Source organism: Labeo rohita, chromosome 11 (assembly GCF_022985175.1).
Source record: "Labeo rohita strain BAU-BD-2019 chromosome 11, IGBB_LRoh.1.0, whole genome shotgun sequence".
NCBI classification, from domain to species: Eukaryota; Metazoa; Chordata; class Actinopteri; order Cypriniformes; family Cyprinidae; genus Labeo; species Labeo rohita.
Genome location: NC_066879.1, coordinates 9,117,226 through 9,128,760, shown reverse-complemented (window position 1 = coordinate 9,128,760; position 11,535 = coordinate 9,117,226). Strand labels below are relative to the sequence as shown.

General features: G+C 33.6%; 1 protein-coding gene across 1 annotated transcript; it reads left to right on the top strand.

Annotated features, from left to right (window-relative positions):
* Window positions 1-2,895: 2,895 nt before the first annotated feature.
* Window positions 2,896-8,474, top strand: ctns (cystinosin, lysosomal cystine transporter). The gene is made up of 10 exons (XM_051122072.1): window positions 2,896-3,215; window positions 3,298-3,376; window positions 3,488-3,575; window positions 3,722-3,825; window positions 5,146-5,283; window positions 5,363-5,462; window positions 5,565-5,684; window positions 6,974-7,144; window positions 7,865-7,982; window positions 8,083-8,474. The coding sequence occupies exons 1-10, from the start codon at window positions 3,152-3,154 to the stop codon at window positions 8,250-8,252; spliced, it is 1,152 nt and encodes a 383-aa protein (XP_050978029.1). The 5' UTR covers window positions 2,896-3,151; the 3' UTR covers window positions 8,253-8,474.
* Window positions 8,475-11,535: the final 3,061 nt, after the last annotated feature.

The following is an 11,535-nucleotide window of genomic DNA, read 5'->3' as shown; positions in this document are numbered from 1 at the left end:
TTGAAATATTTCTGAGGAAGTTAACATTTCAATAATTTAACAAAACATTTGCATCTTTAAAGTTCTCTGATAGATAATGGTCACATTAACATGCAGGTAAAAAATAAAATAGTTTTATGCTTAGTGTTCAACGGTTTACATTTTTATTTGACATTTTTATTATTTAATTAATTATTAGCTTCTTATCAACTCACAATCCCACTGCAGTTCTTACATTATGCCCAATTTTACACTTTTTTATATCATTATGGTATGTTTGATGGTAAATTTAAAACAAATCTGATTAAAAAAAGTAATCTAAAAAGTAGTCCGATTACATTACCTAAAATGAGTAACCTAGATTACGTTACTAAGGACAATTTTTATTATGTAATCTGTAATCAGTAATGGACTACAATCTGTAAGCAACCTACTCAGTCATTAGTTCCATCGAACTCTGTTTTCACTTTGCATCATCAAATGGCCATATTGGCAGTACTGAATTTAAACAATGCCACTGAACTAAATGAAACTTGCATACTTTGCTGATTACTTCTGCTGAAAATGCTTAGTAATTGTAAATGTTTTGTGCAGTACTAATCGGTCGGACTGGGAAAAGCGTTTGGAGTAGTCTACTAGACTGCCAAAAGTTATAACAAATCAAGGAAAAGGAGGAACAAAAGATATTTGTGTTTGGCCAAAGTGAACCAGAATTTCCAGGACAAGAAATCCGCTTTTATCATTTACAGTCAGGTAGAGAAATATTAGGATAATATCTTAATTATTACTGCCCGTACTTATCTTTTCCACCTATTGTCTTTAGTCAGTCAAAATACTGTGCACTTTCCTGCTGACTAACTCCTTCTCTATATGTGCAGGGCCGGCCCTGGCCAATTTCCTGCCATAGGCAAGATTTTACCTGGTGCCCCTTGCTTCACAGCCCATTCCACCAATAATACTATTAATACTAATAATACAATTTCCTATTAAAAAAAAAAAAAAAAAAAAGCTGATGGTAGTGAAACGGTAACACTTACAATAAGGTATCATTTGTTAACATTAGTGAATGTATTAACTAACTTGAACTAACAATAAACAATACATTTGTAACAGTATTTATTGTTTTTGTTAATAAATCTGAAAAGTGAACTATAAATCTGAAAAAACTACAGCCCTTTCTAACTTTATCACCTTTAATTAAACTGAGAAACGTACATCTTTAAAGTGAAAGTGAGGGCTGCAGTCTTACAGACACACTGATGATTTATTAGTGAAGTGAACATCTATCACATCTATCTAATCAGGTGACTAAAGTATGTAAAAGTGTGGCTGTGCGGGGGAGATGAATCATGCGTTGAACCGGGGTGAGTCGGGAGATCAAATAATGTTTTTGTTGGACGATCGCTTTTTTGATAATATTTTAAATTCATAGTATTGAAGTAGTATTGTTAAAAAAAAAACCTTGCTCATTTTGGCACCTCTAGCATTTGCCTATTCTGTCTATGCCACAGACCAGCCCTGTCTATGTGATTTAGCAGCTTCCATGCATTTTTCCTGTGGTTTAGACAGCATAAATTAGCAGAACAAGGTATTCAGTAGTACACTGACCATGCAATCCATGCTGTTTGATACATTCGAGTATCTCCAATATGGCCACACATCCGGGACAGTAGGGGACACACTACTATCGACAGTAGGGGAGCGCGGGGCACAACCTAACACTTTTTGAATCTCTCAGTTTGTGTAAATCCACGTGGGGTCCAAAGTATATTTTTTTAAATCAACGTTATTTTCACACTTGTCTAGTACAAATATGTAGCTTTGTTTCATAATTACAGTGTGTACGTTTTTTGTTATTTACCTCAAAATAAAGGAAGTGAAAAGTGACGACATGCCCCGTAGGTGGGGTACATTGTAACATGTGAGGGGCACGTTGTAACATGACCATATAACAGCTTAAAATGTTATCTGATCGAATGAAAAAAATATATATATACACGACAAACTAAAATATTTTGTCAATAAAATAAAACGATTATTTTTAAATAAAACAATGCCGTTTTTTAAGAATACGTGAAACACATTCAGACATTCCAAAAAAAAAAAAAAAAAAAAAACCACTTCCCTCCCTCCAAACACAGCTCTCATAGAACACGAAACACATAAACGAGCCAAAATGCTTTATATTTCTTGAAATAATAATTTCTCAACATTAAACATCGATTGTCAGTCTTTATTCACCTGTTTCTTGTGGTTTCTTTTAAAAATCCATAAAAGTAAATAGTGAAAATTACATTGCTAATGTCATAGAAAAGCATAGTTTAATAATAGCGTGGCAGATTGTAACGCAGTGTTACAACTTTCTTCATCAGTGCGACTGGAATATAAAACTGGTTCGTGTCTTCTGCTGGTTTGCCAAGCATTAATAAACTAAACTGATAAACAACAGATTGGAGATTAAAATAATAGCAGATTTGTCTAATTTTGAATGAATACTAAAAACTGAGATGAAAACTTGCTTCAGCCAGAAATTTACTTTTACTATGGTAAAATAAATATTCAGCGATATCATTAAAAGGCTTTTGAATTTTGGCGCATTATTTTCTCTGTATAGTGTTGCTATGGCAACTAGTTAACGCCGTAAATTTGGTTACGCTAGCGTGTGTGGAAATATTTAAACCATCCGCGTCAGGTTGTGCCCCCCTCACCCCCTATGTTCCAGACAAAGGACACTGAATTCTGTACAAAAACACTCGCATAAAGTTGTTTCTGGCTCTGAAAACGAGTTTTCATAAACCTTAACCTCAAGAACCAAAAAAGAGGTCCTATTTTTATCGAAGCAGTGCGTAGGAATCTGTCCACACAAGCTTTTTTGGACACTATGGAGGCGAGCTCACGTCAGCTGACCCATGTCATGTGATCAAAAATGTCCGAATGCGGAACTACAGACTGATAGACATCAGTTTCCTCCACAAGACAGAGTTGAGGTTTATTACTCTAAATGTACTGAGTGACTCACTCATCAACTGACAGCTGATGGTCCGTAGTTTATCTGGTTTGTCTTTCAAACACTACTCGGCGTGTTAGGACGCATTTTCGCTTTATTTTTAATGAGAGCGCGAACTGAACAGCAGTAATTACTCGCTTGTAAGATTATAAATATAATGTCAAAATGAAGCAGACTGCCATACTGTTTCTCATAACGCTGTCTGCCTGCGCGCACACGGCGTTTGGCGGTAAGTATAATATTTTAAATGTACAAAAATAGGAGATTACATAGAGAGCAATAGGAAAAAGTTAACATCACTATATTTACAGATGCAGAAGTGAACATCAAAGCTCCAGCCACAGTGAGTCTACAGGAACAATCTTCAGACAACATCACCATTACACTGAGGTACAACTGTAAGCCATGATTTAACTGTTCACCCTACTGAGTAAATATTTACTGAGTAAATGTTAGGCCTAAATATGTTTTTAATATTGCTTTATGTCTTTACATTCACAGTTCACCGTTGAACACATCTGTAACAGTTTATTTCAATATCACATATAAATCAAGAAATGTCTCTTTAATAATTCTACTGCCTGATGAGGTATGTGCACTTATTTCAGCCTGTCAGATTTAAATACACTTGTTGAGCTGAGTTGTACATGAATAATCATAATAACTTGATAAACAAGTGTCATTAAACACTGTCAACTTTAATAACTGTTTTTTGCCCTCTTTCATCTTGCACAGGTTGTTGTGCCGGCAGGAAACGTATCTGTGTCTTTTGAAGTGCAGGCGAAAGGTGTTGGTCAGGTGACTGCTTACCTTTCCAGCAATAACACGCACATAAAAAGGTGCGTCGCTCATTTTAATCTGTTACTGATTAAATAGTACTGGATAAAAATTGCAGAAGTGATATTTTCTTACAGCTTCCTGTTGGTTTCTTTTGAACTGTTCAGCTAAGATTTTGTTTATCACATGGGGATCCTTTATAAAGTTTAATTTTTTGCAAAAAGTTTGTTTGGGTTGTCATAGCATGAAGCAATTTGTGTGGATGTATTATAACCAGACATTTGCATCAGTATCTTGCAAAACCAGTTTTATTTATGTAGTTCTTTAATTTAGGGGATTTCAAGTGGTTGCTGAGTCATAGATCAACTGTATTCATTGCTAATACATTTAATAGGGATAATTCACCCAAAAATGAAAAAATCTATCATGATGTACACTACCGTTCAAAAGTTTGGGGTCAGTAAGACTTGTAATAGTCTTTAAAGAAGTCTCTTATGCTCATCAAGGCTGCATTTATTTGATTAAAAATATAGAAAAAAACAGTAATATTGCAAAATCTTTTTACAATATAAAATAATGTTTTTTATTTTAACATACTTTAAAATAGAATTTATTCCTGTGATGAAAAGCTGAATTTTTATCAGCTGTTACTCCAGTCTTAAGTGTCACATGATCCTTCAGAAATCATTCTAATATGCAGATTTATTATTAGAATGATCAGTGTTGGATAATATCAACAGTTGTGCTGCCAAATATTTTTTGGAACCTGTGATTTTTTTTTTTTCTTTTTTTTTTTCTCAGGATTCTTTCATGAATAACAAGTTTAAAAAGTACAGTGTTTGTTCAAAATATAAATATTTTATAACAATGTAAATTATTTATTATTAACTTTTAATAAACTTTTAATTATTAACTTAATACATCCTTGGTGAATAAAAGTATTAATTTCTTAAAAAAAAAAAAAAGAAACAATAAAAATGTACTGACCCCAAACTTTTGAACGGTAGTGTACTTATCCTCAAGTTGTTCCAAACCTGTATGAGTTTCTTTCTTCTGCTGAGCACAAAATATTGTCTTTTGAAGAATGTGAGTAACCAAACTGTTGCTGGTCGCCATGGACTTCCATTGTCTATGGAAGTCAGTGGAGACTGGCAACTGTCCATTTACACTGAACTAAAAGATATTGTATATTATTCTAATACTGAGTAGAAAAAAAAAAACCTCTTTCTTTCTGTTAACCGCAGAAACGAGTTGTTTTCCAGATATTTTGATAATTTGTTTTGGCTATAGTACAGTGATTTTGTATGGTCTTGTTTTATTTTAGATGTGTGTTAACAAAAACTCCTTGAAATTAACCGCTAGAGGGGATTCTCTTTTTCCAGCCTAGAGACGCGAATCAGATTCCTGATTGTCAGAAGTAATGCTCTTTTCATCATTAATCAAATCATTGGCTGGATTTACTTCGTGGCCTGGTCTGTGTCGTTCTACCCACAGGCGTATGAGAACTGGAAACGGCGCAGGTACAAGATGATCTTTGAGACTTAGGATTTAGATGATTAAAAGAGCTGATGGATAACATGTGTCTTTTGTTTTATTCAGTGTGGTAGGCCTCAGTTTTGATTTCCTCGCTCTCAACCTGACTGGATTCATTGCTTACAGTGTGTTTAATGTTGGCCTGTTTTGGGTGACGTATATACAGGTGTGTCCACTTAACAGCTTTGTAATTATTTTTCCCGGTCTTTTGCAATATTCTTTGTGCTTAGTTTTTTTTAAAATTGAGATGATAAATTGTGCATTATAGGAGGAGTTCTTGAAGAAAGATCCGAATGGAGTCATTCCTGTCGATGCCAATGATGTCTTCTTCAGTCTTCATGCATTACTTCTCACTCTTGTTTATGTCTGCCAGTGTGCCATGTATGAGGTAAACAATGATAATAATAATAATGTATTATTTTACACACATACACTACCAGTCAAAAGTTTGTGAACAGTAAGATTTTTAATTTTTTTTTTTTTTAAGAAGTCTCTTCTGGTCACCAAGCCTGCCTTTATTTGATCCGAAATACAGCAAAAGTTATTGTGAAATATTTTTACTGTTTAAAATAGCTGCTTTCTATTTGAATATATTTTAAAATGTAATTATTCCTGTGATCAAAGCTAAATTTTAGCATCGTTACTCCAGTCTTCAGTGATCTTTCAGAAATCATTCTAATATGCTGATTTGTTCAAGACACATTTTTTTATTATTATTATTATCGATATTTAAAACAGTTGAGTACATTTTTTTTTTTCAGAATTCTCTGATGAATACAAAGATCCAAAGATCAGCATTTATCTGAAATAAAAAGCTTCTGTAACATTATACACTATACCAAAATCTTGGAGTCAGTATAGTTTTTTATTTAATTAATTTGAATTTTATTTTAATTAATATTTTTTTTAAATAATTTTTTAGCAAGGATGCTTTAAATTGCTCATAAAGACATTTATAATGTTACAAAAGATTTCTGTTTTAGATGCTGTTCCTCTGAACTTTCTATTTATCAAAGAAACATGAAATTCTACTTGGCTGTTTTCAACATAATAATAATAATAATAGTAAATGTTTTTTGAGTAGCAAATCAGAATATTAGAATGATGTCTGAAGGATCATGTGACTGGAATAATAATGCTAAAAATTCAGCTTTTAATAAATTACATTTTAAAATATATTCAAATAAAAAACTCTTATTTTAAATAGTAAAAATATTTTAAAATGTTAGTGTTTTTGCTGTATTTTAGATTAAATAAATGCAGGCTTGGTGAGCAGAAGAGACTTCTTTAAAAAATCTTTTGACTGGTAGTGTATATTAACATTAAACAATAGTTTGGGGTCAGTAAGATTTTTTATTTTTTTTTGGGAATAATATGTATATTATTTAGTAAGAATGCATTAAATTTAAAAAAGACTTTTGCATAAAAAAACCAATTAAAACCAAATTCTTATCAAAGAATCCTGAAAAAAAAAAAATCACAAAAGTTTTAAACTTTTTTTTTTTAGCATAAGAAACACACTGTTTCAAAAACATAAAAAAAGTACTTACCCCAGTAATTTGAATAAATAGTAATAACTAACAAATAAAAAGTAAAAAAAGTTTTAAAAATGATTAAAATGAAATCGCATTTCCTCTTAAACTGTTTTGTTTTTATTATTATTATTTATTTATATAGAGAGGAGGGCAAAAGGTATCCAAAGTGGCCATTGGGTTATTAGCGATTGGCTGGACCTTTGCGTTTGTCTCCCTGTTTGTTGCTGTGGCACAGAAGATCTCCTGGCTGGATTATCTGTACTATTTCTCATACATTAAATTGGGTGTCACACTTGTAAAGTACATCCCTCAGGTACAACTTTCCCATCACACACCTCCAAAGGTTAAAAAATGCATCCAAAAATAAAACTGGCATCATTTACTCACCTTGATGTCATTCCAAACCTGACTTAAAAATAATCCAGAAAAAAAGTAGTTTCTTTTTCCAATGAAATCCAGAAGGAAATGTTTATCAGATATGCTTTCCTTACAAAGGAATGTGCATGTGAACTGGGCTGTCAAACAATGAAAACTTTTTCATTGTATTTAATATGTTTGCTTTAGTTGTGTTCACTCATGAGACACATGAGAATGTGTCATCAGCCACCATGTTTGAATATTCACGTGTGAAAGAAATTTGAGAGCTTTGAGGGATCTATTCAGTGGAAGAAAGAGTCATGATGGTTTGGGATGGCATGAGAGTTAGTAACTGATGACCGAGGTTTTCATTCCCTTTAAAACTGATGGCTTGTCATAGAGCAGTGCAGTAGGCTTCAGTGCAGTTGAAATGATAAAAATAGATTTCACACTTCCTCTTTTTAACAGACTTTTACTATTGGTTATATTTGTGGCTTGTAACAGTAAATTGAGAAAGAGTTTCAAAAGAACTGCACCCAAGTGTCCCTAAGTGCAGAATTCTTTTGTGATTGAATACTGGAGTAACAGCTTAATTTTTTTTATTTAAAAAAAAAAAGTTGTAAATAAATTGCGTGGCGTATTTCACATTGTTCATTAATTCTGGATTATTTTGTAGGCTTATATGAACTATCGCAGGAAGAGCACAGAGGGATGGAGCATTGGGAATGTGCTGCTGGACTTCACAGGGGGCAGCTTTAGTTTACTCCAAATGTTCCTTCAGGCCTATAACAACAGTGAGACCACACAAACACTTTCATTTCCTATATGGCGACACTTTAAGGATGTTAGAATGCACGCAAATATTCGTTTTATTTTTTTGTGTTTCCTTGACAGATAAATGGAAGATTATATTCGGAGACCCCACAAAGTTCGGCCTGGGCGTGTTGTCCATATTCTTTGATGTCGTGTTCATCACACAGCATTATTGTCTGTACAGGAACAGAGAGCTGATGTATCAAGATTTAGACAATCAGAATGAGCAACACACCACTCCTAATACATGACCACAGCGATATAAAGATTTGACATAGACTTTTATATAGTTTTATATCACTATCGAAAGTTTGGACCACGTGTCAAACGGAATTCCAAATGTGTCTTACTCCAAAACATGCATTTTGAATGCAAATAAGCTCTAGTTTCATATGAATTGGTCTATATATTTCTAATCATTTTTCAAATTTCAATAAACTGTTGCTGTCTCAGGTGAATTACTGTAGCTAAAATGAATGCAACGTGTGTGTGTGTGTGTGTGTGTGTGTGCGTTTTGTCCACGTTTCACGTTTTACACTGCATTCTGGTGGCCGTATGATAAACTACACAAGACGAATTACTGCATTCTGTCACGGTGGTTCTGCTTTTTCCTCTGTAATTGTTGAAAAACTAACGCGTTTATTCTTCTCGTGTTGTTTAAAGTAAAATAAGTTAACTGTATAGTTATATAATTTTATTAACATATATAACAATAATGCTGCGTTCACGCCATATTGTAATTACCGTAATTAAGTTGGCTTGAGAAAGCCAACTTACTGATCTACTATTTAAGAATATTATCATTATTCTTCTTCTGAGCCAAATTTCGGTATCTACCTCCTCCTAGAGCTTTCAAGCTAGAACCACCAAACTCGGCCCAGACCTTCAGACTGGTCTGACTCGGTGTGCTGTGTCTTTTCTAACTGATCCGGCTTACGGTTTTCATAAACCAGACTTTCAAACCACCAAAAATCCCATAGACTTACATTGACGGAATGTTCAAATGAGCAACACTATTCAAACTCCAACTGACAAAATTCAAATCTAAACTCCCAGAATCCCTTGAGGCTCAATCAAGCTTCCCTTCTATGTACTATTTCTAATCAATTTAGACTCATTTAAGCTTCCATTCTGATATTTATAATATTTCTAATCTATCTAAATCATGCTAGCAACATGCTAGTAATTTGTTAATCATGCTAACAACATGCTAGTAACATGCTAACAAAATTCTAGTAACATGCTAATCATGCTAACAACATGCTACATGCTAATCATGATAGAAACATGCTAGCAACGTGCTAGTAACATGTTAATCATGCTAATTATGTTAGAAACATGTTAACAACATGCTAATCAGCTTGCTGCATGCTAGTAACTTGTTAATCATGTTAGCAACATGCTAGTGACATGCTAATCATGATAGAAAAATGCTAGCAACGTGCTAGTAACATGTTAATCATGCTAATTATGTTAGAAACATGTTAACAACATGCTAATCAGCTTGCAGCATGATAGTAACTTGCTAATCATGTTAGCAACATGCTAGTAACATGCTAATCATGATAGAAAAATGCTAACAACGTCTTTAGTAACATGGTAATCATGCTAGCAACGTGCTAGTTACACGCTAATCATACTAGAAACATGCTAACAACATGCTAGTAACGTGCTAATCATGTTAGCAATGTGCTAGTTACATGCTAATTATACTAGAAACATGCTAGCAACATGCTAGTAATTTGTTAATCATGCTAACAACATGCTAGTAACATGCTAACAAAATTCTAGTAACATGCTAATCATGCTAACAACATGCTACATGCTAATCATGATAGAAACATGCTAGCAACGTGCTAGTAACATGTTAATCATGCTAATTATGTTAGAAACATGTTAACAACATGCTAATCAGCTTGCTGCATGCTAGTAACTTGTTAATCATGTTAGCAACATGCTAGTGACATGCTAATCATGATAGAAAAATGCTAGCAACGTGCTAGTAACATGTTAATCATGCTAATTATGTTAGAAACATGTTAACAACATGCTAATCAGCTTGCAGCATGATAGTAACTTGCTAATCATGTTAGCAACATGCTAGTAACATGCTAATCATGATAGAAAAATGCTAACAACGTGCTAGTAACATGGTAATCATGCTAGCAACGTGCTAGTTACACGCTAATCATACTAGAAACATGCTAACAACATGCTAGTAACGTGCTAATCATGTTAGCAATGTGCTAGTTACATGCTAATTATACTAGAAACATGCTAACAACATGTTAGTAACTTGCTAATCATGCTAACAACTTGCTAATCATGCCAGAAACATGTTGGCAACTTGTTAATCATGCCAGAAACATGCTAGTGACATGCTAATTATGCTAGAAACATGCTAGCAACTTTGCTAATCATGCTAGAATGTTAACAACAAGCTAGTAACATGTTAGCCATGTTAGAAACATGCTAGTAACATGCTAATCATGTGCGAAACATGCTATCAACATGCTAATCATGATAAAAACATGCTAGCAACGTGCTAGTAACATGTTAATCATGCTAATTATGTTAGAAACATGTTAACAACATGCTAATCAGCTTGTTGCATGCTAGTAACTTGCTAATCATGTTAGCAACATGCTAGTGACATGCTAATCATGATAGAAAAATGATAACAACGTGCTAGTAACATGCTAATCATGCTAACAACATGCTAGTAACTTGGTAATCATGCTAGCAACGTGCTAGTAACATGTTAATCATGCTAATTATGTTAGAAACATGTTAACAACATGCTAATCAGCTTGCAGCATGCTAGTAACTTGCTAATCATGTTAGCAACATGCTAGTAACATGCTAATCATGATAGAAAAATGTTAACAACGTGCTAGTAACATGCTAATCATGCTAACAACATGCTAGTAACTTGGTAATCATGCTAGCAACGTGCTAGTTACATGCTAATCATACTAGAAACATGCTAACAACATGCTAGTAACGTGCTAATCATGCTAGCAATGTGCTAGTTAGTGTTGTCACGGTACCAAAATTTCAGTATTCGGTACCAATACCAGTGAAAATCCACGGTTCTCGGTACCAATTTCGGTACCAAATCAAAACACAAAAACATGAATTGAACAACACTATTTTTATTTATAACAAACAAAAATAAAACAAAGTTTTGACTTGGAAGCTGGTATTTTGGGCTGAGGTGATGAAGCATTTGCTGAAATCCCCATTTTTCACTGTATAAACTGGCACTTGATCCATACATGTGAATTCAGCAACAGCTCGGTTCAGTTTTCTTGCCTCAGGTGAGTTTTTGTCATACTTCTGCTGCTGAAAAGCATCTGGAACCGTTGTCTGCTTAGGAGTTTGGTTCGTGGTCTTCTTCAGCCTGCAGCTGTAAAAGGAAAATATAATATACTTGAGTAAAACAATTGGCTGAGTCTAACTAAATGCAATATTAGATTGACACCAGCTAAACAGAACTTTATATATAACTTTTCAGTAAATAACAAACCTCAG